The following is a 27048-nucleotide window of genomic DNA, read 5'->3' on the forward strand; positions in this document are numbered from 1 at the left end:
TTACTCTCTCTGCTGGAATCTTATAGGATCCTACCGGTACAGTTTTCCATGTGGATGCCTAAAATTTTACGTACACAGAAATGGTATTTATTTATATTGCGATATAGCTGACATGTATCATTAAATTAGTTTCGGTGGACAATACAATATCCACCATCGTGCAGTGGTGACCCTGACAAATCTTGTTAACATCCATCACCACACACTAAGAAAATTTTTTCTCGTGATGAGAATGTATAAGATCTACCGTCTTAGCAACTTGAAAATGGTCAATACAGTGTTGTTAATTCTAGTCACTGTTCTGGACAGTCAATCCCCGTGAAGTTTTGTAACTGGAGATCTGGGCCCATTTTCCCCAGCCCACCCCCGTCCTCTGGAACCACCAACCTCTTGTCTCTGTTCACAGTTGTGTTTGCCTTTGTCTGACTTACTTCACATAGCATAATGCCCTCAATGTATTTAACTTTTTTGACTTGAATGTCATGCCATGCTTACAGAAGCTATTTCCACTCCAGGCTCTAAATATGCATCCATTTTTTCCTAGTTTGTTATGGCTCCATTTAAAAAATATGAAATTCATCTTGAAGTAAGGAGTGAGGTAGACAGCTTTAAAAATTAACACCCAAAGAGTAATGCCATGTTATCCTCAGTGACTAGAAATAGCATCTTCACTACCCACTCAATTTCTTCATATATTCTGTTGAAGGAATCAGTTAATCTGTCTATTCCAGTTTTAATTATGATCATTTTTTAAATACCACTTAAAACATTTCTGTAAGTTCTATTTTCAATACTTCAAAATTTAGGCAGGTGCCACTTATTTTTCTTTAGATATTGCTATGGATTGAATTGTGTGTCCAAAATGCATTTCAGTTAGCTTGGGCTACCATAACTAAATCCTATAGACTGAGTGGCTACATAACAGAAGTTTACTTTCTCATGCTTTGGGGGCTAAAGTCCTAGGTCAAGGCTCAGCAGGGTCCATTTCTGGTGAGGGCTCTCTTCCTGGCTTGTCGACGGCTGCCTTCCATGGCCTTTCCTTGGTGCAAGTGGGCGGAGAGAAGTGTTTCTCTTTCTCTTATAAGGCCCCCAATCCTATGGGACCAGCTCTCCTCCCTTATGTCCTCATTTCACCTTAATTACCTAAAAGCTATCTTCAAATATGGTCATTTTGGGGGTTAAGGTTTCAACAGGTAAAAATTTTTATTTGGAAAGAGGAACTATTCCTCTCCCACTTCATCTACTTTCCTCTTCCATTTCTAGTCACCACTAACTAGAATTTTATGTTTACTATTATCTTTCTGGACAATTTTTATTATCTATGTGCATGCACATAGATATATACATTATTTTCGAGCTTTTGTTTTAGAGCTTTATAAATGTGGTGTCAGGCTGTGTGTAGTCTTTTGAGATTAGCTTTTTCCCACTCAATATGGTGTTTCTAAGGTTAAACCCCATAGTTGTAGCTCACTCGATTTCCCCTGCTATGTGTTTCCTTAGGTAAATATGCCAAAAGTCTATTCATTTCACTGCTGAAGGACCTTTGGTTGATTTCTCTAATGAAAATAAGGTTAAGGAAATTCTGGCCCATTTCTCCTGGTGCATTTATGTACTATAAATATATTCCAGGGTATATACCCAGGAGTGGAAAGGCTGGGTCATAGACATGCACAATTTTAACTTTACAAAATAATGACAAATTGTTTTCTACAGTGATTGCATGTGGGCTCTGTGTTCCTGGGACTCACACCTCCTCAACACCTGGTGTTGAGTTGGGGGTAAAGGCATCATCACTCAGCTCCAAACCCACCTTCTGTGCAGACTCAGTATGATGCTCGAAGTGCCATTCTCTTTGGCTAGCTTGCTTCCCTTTAGTTTCCTTTCAGCCAGTGGAGGGGGGCACTAGAGAGTCTGGAAGGCAGGAGGAGGTGTGAGGGCCTTTCTTTTCTATTTCTTGGTCTTCCTATCAGCGTGTCGTCCTGGGAGCAGTAGTTGCTGGTAACATGGCTATTTTCCAACTTCATTAGTTCTCAAGCCTGTGAAGGAGGTTGTGCCTCTGTTTTACAGATGAGGAAACTGTGGGTCAAGAGGTCCGTGATTAAACTCACTGCTGCCTTCAGCCAGAGCACACTGTACTGCTCTCTCCGCGGCATCCCCATATTCTTTCAGAGCCAAGATTCTGTGACTTGAAGCCCTGGCCTCTGAGCTATTTGTGACTTTAAGCATCTTCATCTGTAAAACAGGACAATTCTGGCTATTTCCCTGGGTTCCCATGAGGACTGAGCACGATAATCCATGTAAAGTAGTAAGGAGACAAACATAGCAGGACGGTGTCAGTATAGCAGAACTGACTTCACTACAGTGAAATTTTCAGTTATGTCATTCCTGGCAGGACAGCAGTTCTGAAACGTTTGGGCCTCAGGGATTAAGAATTCCCTCTAAAGAACTGCTGTGGACCCCAAAGAGGTTTCTTTCTGTGGACGACTGCTACCATGTCACACTTACATGGACGCCAAGGGCTGCTGAAGCAGAGTAACCAGCACAGGTGCCTTTAGTGCCCGGAGTGATGTCATACTTACACAACCTCCTTCACAGGCTTGAGAACTAATGAAGTTGTCAAGGTGAAGTCGGCTCACCTAGTACAGTGCCTGGCCTATAGAAAGCACTGAATATTAACCAGCGTGGTCATGACTCCTGTCATTATTAGTGGATAGCCCCTGGGGGAGCATCACTGCTTACCAGCAGTCATGATACCCTAGACCTTGTGTCCTCTGGCGAAGTTCCCCGAATACCTGGGAGACAATGAACACGAAAAAAGGGCTTTTTCAAAAAGGATCTGTCCTGCTCAAAATAGGTTCTGATCTCCAGAGGAACCCCAAGCGTCCCCGGAACACACTTTGAGAACAGCAGCTCAGGGCTGTCTGGAGGGGAAACCCGAGGTGGGCGAGGCAGGGGCCGGGCTCGGGGACCCCCAGGGCCACAGCAGCCAGCCCCGGGCGAGCCCTGGCACCCCCGCCGTCGCCGCTCCCGGGGCGCGACCCCCGCGGCGCCCCCAGCTCCGGGCGTCCCCCGCCGCGCTCCGCCTGGCAACCGGCGTCCCCGGCGCCCAGCGACAGGCCCCGCCCCGCCGTCGAACGTCCCCTCCGGCTTCCATGGCGACCGCGGCGCGCAGCTCCGGCGTCACCGCCCGGGCTAAACCATTCGCTCCCGGGGGGCTGCGAGGGAGGCGGGCGGAGAGCGGGGGATTTGATAGACGCTTTAGCGCTGCCAAGGTCCAGTTTTCCACTCGTTCGCACAGGACGCTTCTCGTTTTTTCTCCTCGCCGGGCGCTCCTGCGAAGGCGGCCCCGCCTCCCGCCTGCTCGGCTCGGGGGTCTCCCCCGCCCCCGCGCCCGGAATGGGCTGGCCCGCCCCGCAGGCTCGCGGGCGCGCGGGCGGGCTGTCGGCGGGGGCGCGCTCGACGTCGCGCGCGGGGGCGGGGCCGCGCCGGGGGCGGGGCGGCGGGCAAGATGGCGCCCGGCGAGTGATTCGCCGCATCCCTCCCGCGGCCGCCGAGAACCGGGGCGGGGGCCCTGCCCGCGCCGCCGCCGGTCCTCCTCTCCCCGCCCCGCGGCCCCCGCCCCCCCGCTCTCCGGGGCCGGGCGGCGGGCGGGCTCCCGGGACAGCATGTCGGACTCCGAGGAGGAGAGCCAGGACCGGCAGCTGAAGATCGTCGTGCTGGGGGACGGCACCTCCGGGAAGGTCAGTCCCGCGGCCGCCCCCGCCGCCCGGGCCCCGCGCCCCCGCCCCCGGCCCCGGCCGCGGCCCCGCCTCGCCGCCCGCCCCGCGCCCGGGCTCCCGCCGCTGCTGCCGGGCCGGGCCGCGCCCGGGGGGCGCCCGCGGAGGCGCCGCGGCCGTCCGGCTGCTGCACCCCGAAAAAGTCGCGCCCCGGCCCCCGCCGGCAGCAGCCCCCGCTCCTTCGGGGCGCGGGGCCGGCTGCGCCTCCCGGGAGGCGCCCCCGCCGCTCGCCTCTGAGACCCGGGGGGTCTCCCCGCGCCCCCTCTCTGTCCACGGCGGGCCAGGCCCCACTTCGCCCCGTGCCCCCCTTTTCCGGCTGCTGATGCCGCCCCGGAGCGGCGAGCCCCGAGGGCTGGCGCGGCAGATTCCGGGGTGCGATCTGGGGTCCGCCTCCCGCTGTCGGGGCGCTGGGGCCGACCTCTCTGTGCAGCTCTGCAGAGTGGGTGCTGAGAGGCTCGCCCCGGAGGCTGCCGGGGGGCGTCCGCCTGCAAGTGTGACAGACCCGGGGTGCGCGCCGGACCCCTCGCTGCTGTCTCCTGGCACCGCACCTGCTCCTCCGTCTGACCCCTCACGCACCTGTCAGCACAAGCATCATTCACCCCAGAGCCCGAGATCCTCGTGGTGAGTGCTCAGGCGGAGCAGCCGCCGCAGCCGAGGGGACCCCCACTTCCAGCCTCGCCTTGGGCCACGGTGGGGGAGTAAGTGCCTGAGAACCTCCCCGGCCAGGCCCCGCACCCCCCCAGGCTGCGACGCAGGCTCCCGAAAGGGAGTGAACGTGGCCTGGGACTTGATGTTTGCAGAGGGTCAGCGGCTCTCGCAGGGCCTGTGATGCACCCCCAGGTGAGCGAGCAGCCCCCGTGCCTGCACCTGCGGCTCCTGTCAGGCCGACCCTTCCTGGGAGCGCTGCAGCTTCCCCTCCCCGTCGGCCCGAACCAGGAGCCAGCAGGTTGCAAAGTTCCAGCCTCCGGTTGGGACCCCTTGTGTCCACGCTGCTGGGCTGCTGGTCTCCGGCTTCCCTGGTGTCTGCGGCGAGGACCTCCCTGTGCATCTGCCCTGGAGGCTGGCACTGCCCATCTGGGCTGGTCTTTGGTCCTGAGATTTGAGTCCCCCACAAGGTGTCTTTCAGATGCAAAACGTGGGGAATTCTGTTAACTTCTTTCTTGCCTACTTCGTTGCAGACTTTATTGTGGAGGAAAGACAACAGATGCACTAAGATTACTTTTAAGCATTTTCATAAAGGAACGAATGTGGCATCAATTTATAAAGTACTGTGGGGATTTTCAGACACTTAGGACGCTTTTTGAGTGGATCATTGTTTGACATAAGTCAGCGCCCTTTCTAATACCCTAGTCAATGAACATTTGACATTATATTTGTAGTTTCCTCTTTCATGCTTTTTGAATGTCTTTTAACTTTTTTCCATTTTGTCCATCTTTTTAGTCAGCTCATTAACTGAAGAGTACACTAGTAAAAAGATACAAAAATTGCTCCTCATCCTGCCTTCTAATTCTTTAACATTTGTTTTTCCTCCAGCTTTGTCTGTTATCCTGTATGTACTAGTTGAAATTTTTATCTAGGTAATTTTGTTTCTAGGTTTTTCACTTAGGCTGGCGTGTCTATTTTTCCTTGTCAATTTAGTGCGAATAATTAGGGTTTTTTGTTGTCTAAAATTTGGCCTAGTACAGGACAAACCATTAAATTTTTCCCGTCTATATTGTGGAATTAGGAGTTAGGGAATGCAAAATAAGGTATTCTCACTAATCTATTTTAAAACCACAATTGCTTTTTCTGCCAGAAATTTCCAGATACAATAATAAGCAACCTCACCTTTTCCCCCCACTGTCCAGGAGCATTATTTCATTACCAAGCTTTTCCCCCCATACCTCTCCCAGCTGCCATGTTATGGGCAGCTACCAACATTCCCATCCTAGTTCTTCTTTCCCCCTCCCCCCCCAATTTTATTTCTTTTACTGCCCTTTTCTTATATGCATTCAGATGCTATCATTCTTATTTGTATCTTGATTTAACTCTTGGCCATTTTTACTAGCGTGAGTTTTTCTTGCTAGTGGGAAATCAGGGCATTTTTATATGCACTGACAGAAGTGCTAGATAATTGAGATGACCACTCAGTTTCTCCAGGAGATATTTTACTCCTCCCCTAGTTTTGATTCATACTTTGATTTTATTACACATTTCTTATCTTTTTTGAAGTGAAAAGTTCTTTTTGGGTAACTTTTTAGTGTTAGTAACTGTAGTATGCATAAAAATTGATAGCAGAAGTTAAGAGAACAAAAGAAACAATCATAAAGATGCTTCAGACATGGTAAGTGACCACTGATTATGTTTAAAGAAAGGTCTTCATACAGAGCCTCGGTGAGCCATCGTTGAAGGTGGACCATGACCCAGAGTCTGGATAGCTGAAGAGTAAGCGCCTCCTTCTGATGCAGCGCATCCTGCTGCTTCCTCACACTGGGCACCCGGAGACACAGAAGAACCCATTTCTGTAGTCTGTGTTCCCAGTGACCTGTGCTTTTGACAGATCACACGTATTCCAGTTAAACAAGTTGCTTTATGTTTCCTTCAAGAGTGTGAGGGTCAGGCTTTTAAAGTGCTAGGAGTCTTGTTTCTAAGACTTGTTTCTTATTCTCCAAGAATATAAAAATACTCAATTTTGAGAATCTTAAATGCAAATGAAAAATTGCCTTAAATGGCATTCTGCTGATGTTACCTGTGCCTTGAGTTTCTTTGTGAGTTATAAAAGTATTTTCGCCATCTGTCTACATTTTGAAATGTCTGTAATAGTGTAGGTAGTGATAGTTATTTTTTCTTTAGAACTCAGCCTCTCCACAAGTGATTTTGTTCTCTAAGTTAAACAAGCTCAGTGGTATACATAAAACTCAATGAAAAAAAAAAGACTTTGAAAAGGAGTGCTTAGTTTACACTGATCTTTTGGTTTTTATATTATTACTATATGCTTCAAGAAGCCAAACATATTTTCACTCTGCTATAGTGAGTTTATTATTGTTCAGTAGAACCTCTCTTCTATGGTAGCCTTTAATAAATCTTAGCCCAAATATCTTAGAAATGTATTATGAATACTGAGTATTTAAATATTAAAAGATTGGAGCGAGGGTGTGCAAATTGATATTTGTGTAAACAATGTGGGTCTTGTGTTCAAATGGTCTTTTTGTTTAAATGAGTTGAAATTTGGATACGTTTTCTTTTCCACTGCTGTACTCACATCACAGTTAATTATAATAAGCTTTCTTGGAGAGTTTATCTTCATTTTTATTTTAACAGTTGACATCTAATTTTAATTTATAAAATTAAAAGGGGCTACTTTTTTCTTACCTTTGGGAAGCTGTCTTGAAGAGAGAACAGCGTCATGAAGTTGCCTTCCCATTTTTTTGGGGGATGTTTACAAATAAATAGTACATTTAAAATGTTTAAGGAAGTTTTGAATTATTGAGTTATTTCATTTGTTACAAGAATGTTTAATCTTTTGACTTGAGTAGCAGTTATAGAAAGCACCCGAGTTTTGAATACAAAGAGTTGTTATTTTTTAAAAATGTAGATATATGTGTGCTCTCGTTATAATCTTATGACTTATGATTCTTGCTTGGAACATTTGTTTTTGTCTGCTATAATTAAAAATACCAACTTCTATGTATAAAAGGTACATATTACAGATGCTCTGGGAAATCATTTTCATTTCACATCTTTAATAAAAAGTAAAAATAGGCAAAGATAATTTTCTTGTGGGCAAAAAAGAAAAAAATTCTACAAGCAGGCTTTCCCCTTTTTAGAATAGCTGCGGGGACAGGCTCCTCATAGTATTTAACCTCAGAAATGACATTTGTATTGAATTGATATATAAATATATGTAGATATAAGATTCAGATCTTTAATCATTTTGTTTTAGTTCCTTCTATTGATAAATCTCAAATTCTAATTTCTAGCAAAGAGAAGGAGCTTGACAGCCAGGGGACTGAACAGGATCTAATGGATTAGTCTGTTGTCCCCACTGATAGCTGCTGGCAAGTGAAATTTACCTGGTGGAGTGTTAAGTCCCTCCCCCCCCATCTGATTAGAGCTGCTGTTGGATTAATGAGAGTATACATATTAAGATTTACTGAATAAGATTTAATAATGATTTTATGTTTATGTTTCTAAAACAAAGACATTAATTTTGCATTAATTTTTTAGACTTCCTTAGCTACGTGTTTTGCTCAAGAAACTTTTGGGAAACAGTACAAACAAACTATAGGACTGGATTTCTTTTTGAGAAGGATAACATTGCCAGGTAAGAGACTGAACGGTGTTCACATAGAAAATTGTGCATGGCTTACAATGAGAAACATAGGTGTAGAATAAAATATGTGTAGAATAAAATTGGGGGCCGCTTCTGCATGAAAATATATGTAATTAGTAAATCTGTCTTAGGGAAGTTAACTTTCATCAGCATCATCTACTGTGAAGACATATTGTCCATGGGTGTGAGAAAAACCTGTACATACTCCCCCCAACTCTCCCACTGTTTTTGACCACTGCATGTTTTTTGAGGACAAACAGCAGTTGTTTATAAAATTCTAAAAAGTTAAAAAAACCTAACTGCTGTACAGTTATCAACATATATTGTATTAGCTAAATGTGAAAAGACTGGAAAGGATTGTTTTTATAAATATTATTTTGATTAGCCTTTGCTTCAGTTTTTTGTTTGAGAGAAAGTTGGAACAGAAGTATAATGTAGCTATGGAACTTCTGTGCTCTGATATGTGAATGCTGTTTTATGCAAGGCAGCATGAAATTGCTGGCATTTAATAGACCACTAAAATTTAGGGTCCCTAGGCACTCATAAAAATACAGTTTGAGCATTCAAGATGTTTCAGTTCACCATGCAGAGAAACTATTTAGATGCCAGTTGCAGCACATTTTGTGGGAAATACAGGGAAATAATAACAAAAAAAGAGTGGTTTCTGTTTTAAGTTAGTTTCTGAACAATTGGGGCTTTAAAATGTTCTGCCCATTCACTTATGATGGTTAAATTATATGTTTAAAGTATTTTATTAAAAGCAGTTTATCTTGATTGGCTTCATAAATGAGTGCATCCCTCTGCTCTCTGAGGAAACACATTTGAATAAAAACGGTTGCAAGTGTGGTCCCAGATTCCTATACTGAACTGTGAGCTGTAGAGTGGGAAGGGCTTAATAAGTTCCAGTGTTATTGAAATATGTTAATCTCACAAACCCTGTCATCGATCAGATGACTGTCCATGAATGTTTTAGAGCAGCTAATGAAAACTCTTGTTGGTAATTGAAGGTATTCTCCCTATCTTACTAGTAACATACTCTTAGATTTTGTGATGGCCTGTAATCGACTGCCAATGAAAATTAATTAGAAGATATAACATGAGAAGTTTTCCAGTTTTTCATTACTTATTGTTCAGCAATGTATCTAATGAAAAACACATGTGCATTTTATTTCATTTCCTTGTACTGTATTCAAAACTGAAAATCTCATTTAATTTTTATTATTCTCACTCTTATGGATAGGTTAACACCACATTCAGAATATTTACGGCGTTCCCTCCTGGAATACATAAACAAATCACGTCCTCTTCATGCTGAAAACTTAGTTTTTTTCGGCGATGTCAGTTGAACATGGAGAACCTCAATATACTAGTTAGTTATTGATGTTTGTTTTGATGCTTAATTAGCAAAAGTACCAACTTTCTGTATCATTAATATTACTTAATTTTTGATAGTTCTTAGTTTTTTAAGGCTTGCTTAAAGGAGCAAGCACCTACTCGAACATTAAAAACATTAAAAAATTTTTAATGTATGTGATATATGTGATAATTTTTTTATGTATATGATATATGTGATAATTTCTGATCTTTTGTACAATAACACCAACTTTTAAATTTTGATTGCTTTGTAAAAATATTTGGTATTTTTGAAATCTAAATTCATAGTATAATATTTTGGATTATATATCTAATTTAAATGCTTAGATTAAAAAAGACATACTTTTTATAAGATTATAAAAAAATACTCTTAATGAATGTGTATTTTAATTTTCCTGATTAAGTTTTTGTTTTGATGGGCAGAGTTCCAGAAAAAAAGATTTTTGTTTTTAAAGGCAGTTGGTTTTATGTTACTTAATGGACTCAAAATTATGGTTGAAATTCAGTAGGAATTTAATTAATAGGTACATTAAGAAATGAGGTGTATAAATTCCAGGGTTCATAATATATCCTTTATATATTTTTAATTCATAGTAATGTCAAATGTAGGATGATTAATATTTGCATCATTTGTTAAAACATTGCAGGTTGGTAGGCGAATCTAATACTTGTTAGTATTGCAGTAAGTCTCCTGTCCATTCAAATTGTTAGAGGTGTAATACCTCCTGTACCTCTATTTGCATTCTCTCCATGCAAGTTTTCAAGGTCATTACTTTGCAAAGACTCATCCATTTTAGTCTATTTCATGATCCGGTATGCTGTATAGTCTGGATGCAGCCACTGTGCAGATTTACTGCTTAAAATAGTGTATCTGTTAGTCAGAGATTCTGCTGATAGAGCTGCTTAAGAGCCTTAGTCAAAATACTTTCAGGAAGCTTGTGGGTACAGTCCAGTAAACAGCGTTCTACTGTGAAAAGGATTTCTAAGTCTTTAGTACAAGAAGTGGGCAGAGTTGTGTTTTTAGTTCCATCTTGACTATGCAGCACTTTAAGTAAGGTTAACCAAGGCACCAAGTGTACTTTTACAAGGTCACTGTTGAATCTTCTTCGTGGCTTTGATTCATACCTAAAGCAACTTATCTGTATTTTGTCACCTCATTTATTTTATTTCCCCCCCTAGTTACATGTCATTTCCTACAGAGGAGCAGAGATTTTGTAGGATTTTGCATTTGGGATTACATTGCCGACAATTTTCTTAATGGTCTTTATTAGTTGGAAATTTATATCACATGGATTCTTGATTTAAAAATGTTTGCACTATTGATCATTTGAATACTCTTATGAAGCTTTATAGGTATGCCATGTTGAAAATATACTAGGAGACTGCATATGTTTATGCCTGCAAAAACTAAAATGAATTTTGAGTTTCATCTTCAAATGATTTTGTTCCTCAATAGAGAAGACTATTTTTATTTTTTTTACATTAATAAGCTTAAATCAAATGTGGTAGTAAAAAAATTATTTCTAGATATATGAAATAATTGAGGTTAACGTATAATTTCTTGAAGCTGTAATGATAGTAAAAGGTTTATTTTGGCTAGCTTGGTATATTAGCGGGTCATCAGTAATGCATAGCTATTTTTATTTCTGAGTCACTAGAACATGTATGTTAAACAAACCACCACCAACAAACAGTATGTATTTGCAAAGGTATGGATCTAAAAAGTGCCCTTAACACATAAACATAAACTTCTGAGGTGGGAAGCAATTGAACGAATGGTTTGGAGTCGTGAAAATGATGGTAGTCAGGTCTCGGAGAAGGTGATGAAGATCATGTTCCCAAAGGTATGTCGCTGAAGTGCTCACAGCATCTAGTTCAGATGGAATCTGACTGTCAGAACTCCAGGAGCGAAGGAACGAGACTATATGTTTTGAGATGAAGTTACAAGATCAGGACTATTGGTTTTGAAGAAAGTGGGATTTAATGCTTTTTATTGACTAAAATCCTACTTTTAAAAGAGGTTAATATTGTTAAGCACTGGTTTTTGGATGACTATAAATAGTTTTGTAAGTAAATTAAATAGGGTTCTGCCTGTTTATCTAGGGACTTTTGAGACTAGTTGATATAATTCTGGTGACCGCTAACCTTTTCTCACCTGCTTAATTTTTAGACAACATTAATAAAGGATGATTTCATCGTTAGATCTCGAAAAATTCAGATTTTTAAGAAATTGGATTTAAACAAGTTGTTGGGCAAATCTTAGTTGTGACATTTTGGTTTTTATATTCACAGAGCTTTAGAACATTTTTTCGGTCATTACTTTGTGAGGGTTGAAAGAGAGAGAGAGAGCGAGAGAGAGAGAGAGCGAGAGAGAGAGAGAGAGAGAGAGAGAGAGAGAGAGAGAGAGAAAGAGAGAGCGCGTGCGCACGTGTGTGTGTGTGTGTGTGTGTGTGTGTGTGTGTGATGACGGGTGATAAACTTCAGTAGCTCTCGTTAGTGCTAATGGAAGTCCCTCATATAAATCCTCTGCATGTTGGCAGATGGAACAGACCTACATCCAAATAATGGAAAGATTGTAATGCAAACCCAACGCAACTCAGAGTTAAGAGTGGAACTTGGCTGATTAATTCAGTGTCGTACTGTCTTTTCAGTTGCTGAAGTTGAATGGTGTGACTGACATTCTTTGATTTTAACGTTTTACTAACACTGTAAAATATGTAAAACATGCTTTATAGCCTCCTATTTTTGCTTTTGAAGTGAGACTTTTTTTTTTTTAGTTTTGGGGCTTCTAGTTTGAGTTTTCCTGATTTGCAAATCATGTAGAAAGTTGAATTTTTTGGTATGGGAGTTCATTTTGAAGGTACTAATTGAAACTTTTTCTCCCTTTGGGGAAAACTACATAATTTCATAGGGAGAAATAGTTTGAAAAGTTAAACTGGAAAGCTTGTCTTTGTAGTTTAGTCATTAATTATATTGATAGGAGAATAACATCTCATAAATTTTGTATCAACCAAATATTTTACAAAATGGGCAAAAAAATGTACAGATTGCCTTTCAGTTTTTTAGAATTCTTGTATAGTCCTTGTATGGGGAAGATTGTTATACTATTTTATGAAGGCTTTGAAAGCACATGTATGTTTCAGTGGAGATGCTTTGAACAGGTATGAAAGTATATATTTATAGTGTTGAACTAGGTTTTTATCCTATGTCACATACAAAGAATTATCAAATGTGTTTATATTTTATAGGTTAAATTAAAAAATATTTTTTGATTCTGTTTACCATTACATTTTTTTATATATTTAAATACTAATTAATTCATTCATTTAAACTGAAACTTTGGGTGCATTTTGTAGTCTGTTATTGCTTTGTGAATTTTAGGACTTACAGAGTTTAAACTTACTGCAAAATTCATTATGCTCAGTAGGGCTGGTTAGTATGTGAAGTTCGAGTTTTATCTTTACTTCTTACTTCACTCATAGTGTTTTACTATTCTATTCTCTGGTTAGGAAAATGGTTCTTTTTTTTTAAAGGCTTAAGGATTTTATCAATTATAACTTACTTTATTTTCTTTTGTTCAGAAGGTGATTTTAAATGTGGTGCCTTGGAAATGCAGTGAAAGCATAAACCTGAATTTCCCTCAATTTCTTTTGGCAACATATCTGACTGCATGGAACTCTAGAATGAAAGACAAACTAGGTTCAGGGTCTATCACTGTGACTGTTTTGTGAGATTGTATCCCGTTGTTATATTGTTACCTGATTTTTTTTTGAAATCTTATCTATACATTTTTTTATGTTCCAGGGAATTTGAATGTTACTCTTCAAGTTTGGGATATAGGAGGGCAGACAATAGGAGGCAAGATGTTGGATAAATATATCTATGGAGCACAGGTATGACACAAATCCCATAATTATTCCAGTACTGAAAATACTTCGCTCACAAACAGACATAAACTAGTACACACAGATAATTTCTCACACACCAGCATGTGTAAACATACACACACACACTAACTTCATTCTTTTCTGAAGTGTAGAGAGACAGATTTTACATTTATGCTAATACTTTGTTTTCATCTCCCCCTCTAGATTACATTTGGACTGATTTAGGAGAGGGAACTGCTGTGAACCTTAATAGTTTTCATATGCTACTTATACCACTAGATATTATTGCCAGTAATTGAGTAAATGCAGTGACATGATATTTTGATATTTATTAGCTGATTTGGTTATAGTGATTACTCTCAGAACGTATAAACTGAATGAAAACTATAGAAGGGGAAAATTTAATTTCAGTTTAAGTTGTAAGGACAAAAAGCATAATTCCATGTCTATATTTTTTGCAATGAATTACTCTACTAAATATTTTTAGTTCTTTAGATTTTATAGATATATCAATATATTGTATCTGAAACTAGGTATGAATATAAGTATGATATACATACAATATTTTAAAACAATAATGTCTTTTTAGAAGAAAATCTAACTAGAGCAATAAATACCACTTGAATAATTATATAACAGAGACACTGTGACAGCATAGACTGATAGACATATTTTATAGCTTTTAAATTAAATTATTATACAATAGAGAATATGCATGGTCATGATGTACATTAAAAAGTCAATTATTGACATGTGATTTTAAAATTTTTTGCTTTTCTTCTCCTTTTAATTAGTATGTGTTTTTTTCCTGAAGCTTTAGGGTGATAATATTCCTAATCCTCATTGAGTGCTTTATTGGAGTTTGATGTTTAAGTGGGAGAGCCGTAGCTTGGTTCCTCATGAGAAGTGAATCTAGAAGATGAAAACACAATACTAACCCTTTTCTGTATGAATTTTGATGCTTGTCAAATACCATTGCCTTAATTTTAGATGGAAAATAGATTCTGAGTTATCTTCCACAATAATCAGGGACGGGTAAATGAGGTTGTTTGGTCTGAACCACGTAGAAAGGCTCTAGAGCTTTGTGTTCCCCTTGTTGTTACACAGATTTGACCCTTGAGATTCTCTTTTCTTTGCCTTTTATTCTACATTGTTCTTTGTTTCCTGGAAAATTTTTTATTCACTTAACATTTTTTTCTTGTAGCCATGTGGCTTGATGTTTTATGCATGTTCATTTTTTCCCCCTTGTTTTTAAGAGGTATGTCCAGACTTTTGTATTTGACTTTTTGTTGTTTAATTTTTTCTCTTTGAAGCTGATTAGTTTTAAATTGAATATTAAAATAGCAAAAGATTTCTGGACAGAGATTTGTGGAAAGTTGCAGTCCTTGTTTCACTCACCTGGTTGGTAAATGGGACTTGAAAAAACATTTTTCTAATTTGTCTCATTAAAATCTGTCTTCAAGGATGTATTTTGATTTTCTTAAAAGTGAAAATTAGATCAGTTAGTCTTCTGGTCATAATAGAAGTTTTTTATGGTTTATAGATATAGCTAGAGTTAATGAAGCACAGCAAGATTTTAGGCATCTCAGTAAATAGTGTAAAATGTAATTAATAAGTTTTCCTTAAAATTTAGAAGAATATAATGCCTGTTAATTCTATTTTCTTAATTTTACCTTCAAATAATTAAAAAAATTTGTTACTTGATTTATCACGATTTAAAGTTTATTAAGAAAGGTATAAAAATTGGTTTTTGATGTCAAATTCATGTAATAATACAATATTTAAAAGTGTATTATCAGTGGCATTTAGTACATTCAGCGTTGTGTGACCATCTTCTTAAATCAGTTTTTATAAGTGTATGTTTTATGCTATTACATAGCTGCTTACAATCAATAAACATTAATGGGAAAATTTGTAGAAATTTGAAAAAAAATTTTCTTTTGTCAGAGTACATGATTTTACTAAAATATCTCTATTCTCTTCTAAAGTACCTCACATCTTGGGAGGAAGAGAATGTTATATTCCTTAGAACTTGTCATATAAGATTTCTATTTTAAAGGTACATGTTAACTTTTTACTTTTTTGATAATTCTTTGTATTGTTTAGACTTTACAATTTCTGTGAATGTCATAAGCATATAATCCATTTTATTAAACAGCTATGTTGTATGGCATTTCTGAGACATTCTTCTACATTTTCATAAATTTGTCCTTGGAAACTGGGAATTCTGAGAGCCTAGATGAATTGTCTGAGGTTAATGGTAATGTAATAAATTTTGCCTGCTTTCTAGAGAGTCTCAATTAAATGCTATGTAAAAGACATACAGTATATTTACCAGTAGTTTTTTTTCATTAAAATATACTTTAATTTTATATCCAAGGCAGAGAACCCCGACTATATTCACTGCCATAAGTTGTGGGAAATCTTACTTTTAAAAAATAATGTTTCCAAAAATATCTGCTAGCATTTTAATATACTTAATAGCTTTGTGCTGTATAAGCATATAATTATTTTTCAAAGTGGATTTATATTCTTTCTAAAGTTATAGATGCTGTAAATTACACATCTCACAACTACTTTGAATTTTGGTATACATGCTACAGGGTAGAAATCTTTCATAAATAATATTTTGACAAGCTGCTTTGAGCACATTAATTTAATGTATTATTTGGGATATTGTTTTAGTACCTCCAACATATTTTGTGTATTGAAAGAATTGTATTGTAGCTGGGCTATTAAGCCAGTAAATATACTTTTTTAAAGAATTTCGTAACATCTCGGAAGAAATTTATTTGTAGGCTGGGAATTAACATTCAAATGAAGTTAATTATTTTACTCTTTTCACTGTTTCTCCCCATAGCATTAAACTTTAGCAATAGTCTATTGTATAGTGTTGGTTGAAACAGAATTGAATTGACACCCAAGAAGGAATCAGTGAGTTATTTTGACAAGACCTAGTTCTGAGAATTGTAATATGTTTCAGTTAAATTCCCAGATTTTAAATTAGCTTAAAATTTTCTAGGAGTCTTCAAAAAGATGTTATAGGCTATTTTTCATAGTGGTTATGAGCAAATACACAGTACATAGTGTTTAGTGCCCTGCAACCTGTGGCTAACAGAGGCTAATAACAAACCTCAGAGAAGGACTGGATGTTTCATTTTTGTAGCTCTTTCCATCCTGGAATCTAAGTGGTTTGCAAACACTGCCCTACTGAGCATAAACTCAGTGAAGTGTAGTCATTTGTGAGGTGGAACATAACTCCTGTTGTGTGTCACTGCCCCACACAGATGAATCAGCCTGTTGCCACCCGAACAAGGACTTGGTGCCTGAGGAGAGAGCACATCTCAAGGCTGCACTTCCCAAGACCCTCTGCTGTCTTTTATAATGAATTTTTCAGTTGGATGCCAACTTGTAACTGATTATATTTACAGACCTCTCTTCTGTTAGAGTTCCTGCTTACAGATTGTACTCACAAAACAAAAAAACACAGTTTATATTGCTAGGGCTGTTAAATCTATGTTACTATAGTCTATATTAAACTGAAAACTGAATTGCATTTTGAGAATTGGGAACTTTTCATTTTTTGAGAAGGTTTTATATACTGTGTCTGTTAAATTTTAGAATTAAATCTATGAAATATAACACTATTAAGTGTTGCCACCCGTGTTTGTTCTAGACTTACTATTCTGCTGTTATTCTGTTGAAAGTGGTATCTGTTTGATTTATTGACTCATCGTGTATATTATGCATGGCATAAGTGAAATATATGAAACAAAGTACTATGTACTTTGTAAGCTATTCTTGTAGCTTACAAAGAGAAGGGGGCAGTAGTACCTTCTGAGAACTGTAGTGGAAAAATATGAAGGGAAGGCTTAGAAAATGGAGGAAATTTTCATTGAAGAATTTGAAAATGTATAGGATTTTAAAACTTGAAATCTGATTTCCAAAAGCCATCAAAAAAGATTTAGGATGAAGAGCAGCAGTTGGAGTATAAATTTGGAAGAGGAAGCACATGGCAGTATGCGGATGAAAGACATGAAATGAGTGACAGATAGGATAAAAAGATATCAAATGAGGGGCGGATGTCACGGACATGAGACATAGTGATGGGTTTAGAGAGCCACAAGATTGCTAAGAAAATTAGTTGCAGCAGCTTTCCACAGATCTTCTCTGACTTCAGTTGTCGAGATGTATTGCATCTTGTATTTTGGGTTTTTTTGTGTGGCTGAGAAGATTCTGATAGTTTTCCTGAAGGGTCACAGGATGTCTGTATTGAGTGATGGATGAATTTCAGATCTTTGAGGCTCTCAAGCAGGTAAGTATTTAGAAATCTGGCTTTGGTGTGCTGAAGCTGCTGGGTATAGGTCCTCTGAATCAATAGTTGCATATATAAGTCTTGGAGCTGCATTTGTAAGTCTTAGTAGTGTGTATTTCAAAGAATCAATTCATTTCATGTATAAGATTTTTGTCTGAAAAATTCATATTATATTCTCTTATGTACCTTTAATGTCTATGGAATCAATAGTGATGATCCTTCATTAATTTCTTATATTGGTGATTTGTCTCTTCCTGTCTCAAACTTGAGTAGGGGTCTACCAGCTTTTGGTTTTAATTTTCTCCAATTTTTCCTCTTTTCAATTTTATTGATTTTTCCCCTACTTTGTATGACTTTTCATTCTGTTTGCAGTATGCTTAACTCGTTTCTCTTTCTCTATTTTCATAAAGTAGAAGCTTAGATTTTTGATTTCCTTTTTCCTAATATATACATTCAGTGGTATTTATTGTCCTCCAAGTACTGCTTTTTCTGTATCCCACAAATTTTGATAGGTTGTACTTTCATTGGTTTAAGATATTTTTAAGCTTTTCTTGTGGCCTCTTTTTTGCTGTCTGTTATTTAGAAGTGTCTTGTTTAGTCTCCAAATATTTTGAGTTTTAGAGTTACGTTTTTATTATTGATTTTTAGTTTAATTCCATTGTAGTCTAAAGATAGACTTTGTATGAGTTTTTATAAATTTGTAAAGATAAGTTTTATGACCCAGAATGTGGCCTATCTTGCTGAATATTTCACATGAACTTGAGAGAGTGTTAATTTTTATGATGTTGGATGGTTTATTCTATAAATATCAATTAGATGAAGTTGATTATTAGTGCTGTTCAGGTTAACTAACTGATTTTCTGCTTACTCAATGTTGTCTGTTAATGTAACAGAGTATTGAGTTCTATAATGGTGCACCTGTGATTTGGAATTCATTACAGTTTTGGCTTCATATAGTTTGATACTCTGTTGTTAAGTGTGTATACATAAAGGAATATTACATCTTGAAGAATTCACCTTTTTATCATTATGCCAATCTTTATACCTAATATTTTTTCTTATTCTGATATGTGCTTTGTCTGAAATTAATGTAGCTACTCCAGCTTTCTTTTTATTAGTGTTACCAGGTATTTCTTTAGCTGTTTACTTTTAACCTGTCTTTATATTTAAAGTGAGTTTTCTATAGTCAACATATAATTGAGTCTTGATTTCTCATCTACTCTGATAATCTTTGTCTTAAATGGTGTAATTTAGACCGTTCACATTTAAAGTGATTATTGATATAGTTGGGTTAATATCTGTCATATTTGTTTTTAATTCTTTGTGCTGCTTTTTTTAAACTTCCCTTTTTGTCTTTTTCAGTTTTATTTGAGCATTTACTTTTAGCCTATAAATTATACTTAGCATTTTTTAAGCAATTGTCCTACAGTTGCAATACGTGCTTTTAACTATTCTAAGTTGATTTTCATTTAACACTATGTTGCTTCACATTTAGTTCAGATATTATAAAAGAATATTTTCAAATCATCTCTCTTTAAATTTTTTTTTTTTTTTTTTTTTTTTTTTTTTATTTCGTGTAGAACTGGATTGTAGGCCAGAGGTGTGGGAGGTGAGAGGAGTCACCAGAGACAGACTGGGGAACAGAACAGGTGGATCTACTGAAATGCACTGCTAAGGGGAGTACTGAGTGAAACAGGAGATTGCCTTTTTTATAATAATGCTCTGGGCATATTTTACAATGATTACTTTCTCCTTTACCATGATAGATCCATGAGGGGGATGTTTCTTGGGTCTTTAACACAAGGATCTGGTGGGGTTCATAGCAGTAAAACCCATGAAAGTGTGGATGTTCCAAGACTATCCTCCAGGAATTTGTCAAAATTACCATTTAAAAATCCCTGCCATTTTTTAATGGCTCTAATGGCATCTCCACCGGGTAAGATTTATCTGTGATCCTCTGAATTCAACTAACTTTCTAGATTTCAGGATGGTGATTTGCCTTGAAAATTTAACTCTTCAGTGTCCAAGAAAAGCCACTGATTTTCAGTTTCTTACTTTATTTTTCTTATTGTAAAGACAGACACAGTGGCATCTAAACTCTTTACATGTTGCAGCTGAAATCAAAAGTCCTAGATTGTCTTTTGTATTTTAATGTCTGTAGTTACTTACTTTCCCTTCTCAGATTTTCACCACAGTGGTGAAGGTCAAGACTAGTACTAATCATCATGATAAGAGCAAAGAAAAAAATGATAGATTTTACATTAAATGGTATTGAGAATGGGGCATAGGAACAGTTAGATGTTTGGGTTGTTGGGTAGCTAGAATAATGAAAAGTTGCATATTCTTCTGTTTTTCTTCTGAGTCCTGGAAGACTTGTAGTTATTGCTTACTAAAAAATATTGGGACACATTGGTCTAGATCAGAATTGGCAAACATTTCTCTATAGAGGTAGAAAATATTTTAGGTTTCTCAAGCCATGCTGTCTCTCGTGCAACCGTGCAACTCTGTAGTTGTGGTGAAAATTCAACCATTGATATAGTTACTTAAAAACTGAGTCAGACCATATTTCAATATACTTGTGTATGGGCTATGAACTGAATTTGATCTCTGAGCCTTAGTTTACCATCTTCTGACCTAGATAGTGGCATTTAATTTTCTTATTAAATTTTTTATACCGTTGTTCATTTTTAAACAATATTTGCTTCCCCCACTACCCCTCAAGTGTAGTCCCCATAGAATTTCCTTCACCAATACACCCGTGCACCATCACCACAACCCCCTGTGCTCCTACCTCCATCCCTCTGCTCCCTTTCCCTCCTCCTCCCCTGCAGGTTCTCTCTGATTTATAATTGTCTGTTTTGTTTTGTTGCATTTTGTATTATTATTATTTTTTTACACTGGTGTCTTACTTGGTTCTCTTACATTCCTCCTACAGTGGAGTGGCATTTTATTTTTATTCTAGAGCTGTTGTCTAATACTGACCAAGAGATGATGACAATGTTTTATTTATATGTGGTCTGTCATGTTCCAATCTTATGTTGAGATGAAGATTTCAGATATTAACTAGAAGAGTTACAAAAATCTTGTTTTAAGAGGCATAATAGGTCAAGGCTCAATTTATGAGTGTAAAACACTACCTCAAAATTTCTTTGAAAATATGGTTTTTTATTCATTGAGAATAATAATGGTATGTTTGTTTTTAAATAAGTATTTCACTTAATCATTTAGGAGTGACAAGATTTTACAGGTGGATGGCAGAAGCGTTGTCCAGGATCAGTTGATAGTAGAGCCAGGACTGCAGCCCAGCAGCGACCTGATTTCCAGGGCAGAGCCCTTTAGTGTCACACATGTCAGCCAGAGGTGGGGTCAGCAGATTGAAGATTAGCTTTCTTCAGAGGTCAGTTCTAGGCATTATTCATAATAAGGAAAGTGGAATTATGCTGCTTATTTTGAATAGGTCTGTTCTTTCAGAACATTTGGGAAGATAGACAAAAATAGCTGTCTGAATAACCGAAATGAATCAAATAATGCTGCATAAAAATTAGAGAATATTTAAACTGAAAGGATCTTAGAGCCTATTTAACTTAATGATCTGATTTTAGAGGCAAGCAACTTGAGACCTAGACAAGCTAAGTGAATTGAGAGTCAGTGTAGTTTAATAAAAGAACATGGTGTAGAAGGTCATAATAGTAGAGTGCTAGAGCTGGCTCGGTAAGTCAGTTAAGTTTTCAGGAATTTTTGTGAGCCAGTTGCTAAATTCAGCTATGATTAAAAATTATGTATAGGCTGATAAATTATATTAAAGACAAAGAATTGTATGTTCAAATGTATCTTAATATTTTATTATATATTTCTTTTATGTATGCTCTTGAAATTCTTTATATCTGTGGAAATGCTTTGTAGTGTTGTCCTGCCCAACTCTTTGTTTAGTGCCATGACAGATAACTGGGAAATGGCTACAAGGGAATATTTACACCATGAAAATTGGCAAATGATTCAGCTAAACTGCCCCCAGGCCACCCCATTCTGTGTCAGTTGATTGATGTTTATCAGTCTATCACTGACTGCCTTTTGTGTTGTGTACTTCTCTATTTATGTGCTTGGCTTTGATGCAAGACTCTGAATTTGCACAGCTTTATGAAATTTACAACATTGCGAGCATCTAGCATAATGCTTGGCATATAGTTGATAGATGAATGTTTGTAGGATGAATGAATGAATGTAAAGTTGGATTTATATTTATTCTGACCTTGATTCAAATTCTGCCTTCATGACTTAACTAGCATCATTTAAGTAGATATCTGTCTGGTGCATTGTAGGTATGAAAGACTGGTCAACATTTATGTTAAAATCTAGAAGGCAACATAAGTGCTGTGAGGGTCCAGACTTAGACTGTACACAGAGCTTTGTATTAAGTATTTGACCACAAATTGGATGAGACTCAAGAATGTGGCACTGTTATTTTTGTGTGTGTACATACTTCTTTTCCTTCCCACACAAAATAATGGGATATATTAGGAGGAATATGATATATATGAGGCAGGAAGCAATCCCTCTGTTATATTTGGCTTTGTTCAGGCTCTTATTACAGTATCATGTCCAGTTTTACATTGCTCAATTTAAAGAGGATGTCAAAAAACTGTATGTAGTGTGTCTTGGGAAGAACCAACAACTATGATTAAAGGATAGAAAATAGGTCCTTTGAGGCAAGTTTAAGGAATTGAGTTTATTTTTTCTGGAAAGGCGACCATAAAAGGAGTTACTTAACTACCTTCAAGTACATGATGGGTTGTTGTAAGGAGGATGCGCTCATGTCTTTCTTGAAATGCACAGAGGCCCAAAAGAGGAAATTGACTTATTTCATTGAAAGAAAATTGTGTTAAACACTGAAATTGGCTATCGAGGGATGTTATGGAATCTCCATTTTTGCAAATATTTAAAAAGAGCAGCAGCAGATGGCAACTTACTGAAAGGTTTAAATATTTGACCTCATGAAAGTGACAGGCAGGATTATAGATCTTGCAGCCGTTTCCAACTCTAAGATATAATTTCATTTTTATTATAATTTACCAAGCATAATCTAGGTATCTAATTGGGAAACCATTTACAGTTTGATAATATTCTTTTGCTTGCATTGCATCTTAATTGTTGAGTTTATTTTGAATGAAAAAAATCAGTATTGTTTGCTAGTAGTGGATTCGAGGTCAGTTAATATATAAAACAGTCTACATTTGCGGTTTTACGCTCTCCGAAATATGCTTGGACCATTGAGAGAAGACAATATTAATTTTTTTCAAGTTCTGCATTACAAATATTCTTTAACTCTTTTTGACAGGGAATCCTTTTGGTATATGATATTACAAATTATCAAAGTTTTGAAAATTTAGAAGACTGGTATACTGTGGTGAAGAAAGTGAGCGAGGAGTCAGAAATTCAGCCACTGGTTGCCTTAGTGGGCAATAAAAGTAAGTTGTTAATGCTTGTTTATATATAGTAAAGTTTATGTACCTATCCTGTACTTTTTAATTCCTACAAAAATTGATTTTTGGAAACAAATAGATACATCTTTTTTGCAGTGAGCAAATAGCTTGAGTAGAAAATTCCTAAAGACATGTACAATCATTTCAATAACAGTTTTGATGTGTGATCTATCATAACTGCTGCTTTGGCGAACTCCTGTTAAGGTAAGTTCTGTTCCGGCAGTGTGTATTTGGCTTCCTGTGGTCTAAGGAAGTAGCGTGGACTATTAAGAACAGCAACACAGCTGCAGATTTTATGGTACTGCTCTGCAGCTTCAGCTCTGCCCCAGAGATTTTGAGAGATACATCTCATTAAATGATCCCGGTTTTAGGGAAGGATGCGGTGTCTGTGTGGAACTTTGCATGCATTATTCCTTCTTCCCACCTCTCATAAAACTTTCTTAAGTTTTGATTTTTTTTTTGTCTGAAATATAGATCATTTTTTGAGGAAAGAATGTTATATCAGGGGAGGAATAATGTTTGGTAAATGTGATGGTAAGTAATTTTTGAGCTCTGTCTCTGGGGCTATGGCATATGTAACATAAAAATTATGATTTCAGTATAGGATGTTGTTTGGTTTATATTCCTGTAATGCAGTTACTGGAAAAGGAGACCTTAATAAGGGTTTTCAAATGTATAAAGTATTGTGATATGAGCTAATTTTCTACAACTTATTTGAGGTCAGAAAAAGAGAAAATGAATTCAAATTATACCATGGAGGTTTTAAGTCAGGAACTGTTTCCTGACTGCAAGCGTTAAGTCAATACCCAAGTATACTACCAAGAGAGTTATCTTCTCCAAAGGTCTTTAAAAGCCAGTGAATTTTTGGTCTATAATTACTTAGGAAATGGTACTTCCTGAAGGACCAAACCAAGATTTCTTCATTATGTGGTTTTGCACACTTAGATTAACATTTTATAAATCCTAGCTTTACTTTAAATAACTTTACAAATCAAGTGCGAATATTACTTCTCTGAAGAGTTCTTGTCTAAAAAGTTAAAATAAAATGCAATAGTACATTCTAGAAAACAGTATTACATATCCCCAAATGGATGGCTTGGGTTAAAGCTACAGTTTCTTTTTAAATTTTAGTTAAAATTTGCTCATCTGTTTTGTAAATAATTCTGAGTGAATCGGATGCTTTCCGATTCATTGACATCCCGTATCATAAATCATATGTTTTGGTGATCTTAGATTCAAATTCTCAGTACAGCTTTTTAGTTTATGAGACCATTTCTTAGACAATTGTTATGTTACTGAAACATAGATATTATCGCTCAATTTGTGCTTTATTGGCGGTTTCCCATCACCTTTTGGGAAATTATAGAGTAGGGAAGGGGAGCAGGGGGGATTTGTTTTTATTTCTTTCAGGCTATAATCTAACCGCCATCTGGAGTAATGGTGTCGTAGTGCATAATTATATACATTATGTTACGTGTTTGTGCTCTTGTGTGAGGCATCTATCATTGGTCACTGTCAAAGACAGGGTCCCAGACTCGGTGGGCTGTCAGACTGTGCTGGTGGTACCATTCCCCAGTTTTAAAAACAAACTTTTATGTAAGTTATATGAACTTATGCAAGATGTTAATGCAGTGTTATGTTTGGTTTGAGATTTAATAGCATGAAAGTCAAGAGTTTTTTTACTTTTGACTTAGCTCTAGCCCCTTGTATGGATTTATAAAATATTTGGAATGATATCAATTGCTGTCACACAGCATATTGTATATTTAAAATGAAGAGAGTATGTATGAACATTTTCCTGGATATTATTTACTGCATAATCTGTCACTGATCTGATTTCATGTGATTGTGTATAATGAGAGATCTTAAAATTTGTATTTCTAAGTGATATAAACATTTTCTTTCTTGGCAATATAGTTCTGTTGAAAAGCTAAGGAATTAGCAAAGACTTTACATATTGGTTAAGGGCAAAGCAAAAGAAAAATTATGGGAAGACATCTAAAACTAAATTATTATGCTCATTTCCTATATATAGTCATCTTTTGCCTAGAAGTGATTTTTCTTAATCATTATTGTGTCCTCTTCTTTGCTTCTTAAACAGAAAGTTGAAAATAAATATGTAGGTTGTGAAAATAAGTGGCAGCAGTAGTAGCCATCTTTTGGCTAAAGGTCAAAGAAAATTTCCATACAAAATGTGTGTATGTGTGAGAATTTGTTTTGTATGAAGAGCTTATAATTAGTAAGTTATAAATTCCCTGGCCTTTTTTTTTTTTTTAAGAATATAGTACACTCTCAGAAATTTGGGCTGAGGATTAGGGATCCTCTTATGTGAGAATGAATTATGGGTTTATTTTGTTTAAATGTAAAGAATATATAGAGCAGCTTAATGAAATGGCCAGTAGAGGAGTGGAATAGACAGAATTAAGAATTAATAAATTATTTTAGTATACAATGCTTAAAACTATATAATACTTAATTTCATACTGTATTGTGTTCAGAATGGTTCTGCAGTACTAGTTAGTGTTCTTTCTTTGCACTATTTAAGATTTAAAAAAAATTTATTTTTTAAAGATGTATTTAGGCATATAAGAGCTGGGGTACAGGCCAGAGATGCTGGGGGATGAGAGGATTCACCAGAGACAGAGTGGGGAGCAGAACAGGTGGATCTACCGAAAACCACTGCTGAGGGGAGCAGCAGGCGAGACAGGAGAGGTCTGCTGCGCCCTGTGGGTTGCTCCCTGGCTGGCCAGGGATGGAACTCGCAAACTCGTGCTGCTGAGGCTGCGGATTGCTTTATAGTGCGGTGCTTAACCCCTTGTGCCACCACGGAGGCCCACTATTTAAGATTTTAAAGGAAGCATTGAGTTGATTTTTAGACAGAATTTGCTTACAAGTTCTGTTTCTTCACTAACTGGTAGTGTGACATCAGAGAGCTTACTTTATGTTTTTATGCTTCAATTTTCTCATCTGGAAATAAGGATAATAGTTTCTCTCTGATAAAATTGGTTTAAAGATTAAATGAGATAATGCACGAAAAGCACTAAGTATGTGGTCTTATACATAGTAATTGCTCAGTAACTATTACTGTTAATCAAAGTAGCCTTTGAAAATTACTGACTAGATCTTCAAGAATTTACATGATCACAAGTTACAAATTAGTAGAGCTGAAATAGATGCACAGAAGTGGTCTGGAGGAAATGACTCTTTTTCTTTCTCCTCTAGCTATGGTTCTCATACCATGTGTTCAGCCGGGCAGTTTGTTCAGTCATCACTGAGTCCCAGCCAGTGTACTCAGCTAGCCTGTGTTAATTTGATCAGAGGTTAGCTGGAGAGAGTGCCTAAGACCTGATTAGAATCTGCTTAGTTAAGTCTTAATTTTATTCTTTTTCCCTACCATTTTCAGATTTTCTAAATATTTGACTTTCTTTTGCTCCGATTGTTGCGATTAATAAGTACACTTATGTCCAAATCCTCATGGAAGGTTCTACTTTCCCCTAGTGAGGTAAAAGTAAATTCTGATAGGTAACTTTCAAGATGGGGAAAAGGGCAAGGCATCTTATTCCTTGTATTTCATGAGGGTTCTGCTGAGCTTTGATGATATTGACAGCTTCAGGAGGAGTGAGATTTCTGACAGGACACAGATCCAGCCACCTGAGCACCTGGGAATGATTACACCACCATCTCCAGCAACCTCTGCAAGTCGGGGGCATATCTAGGAGGCCTCGTACCTGGTGTCCTGGCTCAGAGGGCTGGCTTCCCCAGCACTGGGGTGCTTTCACTTGAATCCAAACTCCTCATCCAGGTTTCCCCGTCCTTGGGCAAGCTGCTCCTGCCTCCTTCCCACCCTTCTCTGCCTCGCGCGCTTCCTAGCCCATGTGAGTAAGACACAGCTTCCTTTTATTCC

The 27048-nt window shown here is 37.8% G+C and overlaps 1 protein-coding gene across 2 annotated transcripts in view; it reads left to right on the forward strand.

The window, feature by feature from the left end:
- Positions 1-3665: 3665 nt before the first annotated feature.
- RAB28 (RAB28, member RAS oncogene family) overlaps positions 3666-27048 on the forward strand; it is a gene marked incomplete at both ends in the record, with an annotated part of 55206 nt that continues 31823 nt past the window's right edge. For both annotated transcript variants that reach the window (XM_084233503.1, XM_084233504.1), the window contains 4 exons: positions 3666-3740; positions 7983-8079; positions 13267-13355; positions 23000-23129. In XM_084233503.1, the coding sequence (XP_084089629.1) occupies positions 3666-3740; positions 7983-8079; positions 13267-13355; positions 23000-23129 (391 nt within the window). The remainder of the gene's footprint in view (positions 3741-7982; positions 8080-13266; positions 13356-22999; positions 23130-27048) is intronic.

The sequence above is a fragment of the Talpa europaea genome (genome assembly GCF_964194135.1).
Source record: "Talpa europaea genome assembly, chromosome: 5".
Lineage (NCBI taxonomy): Eukaryota > Metazoa > Chordata > Mammalia > Eulipotyphla > Talpidae > Talpa > Talpa europaea.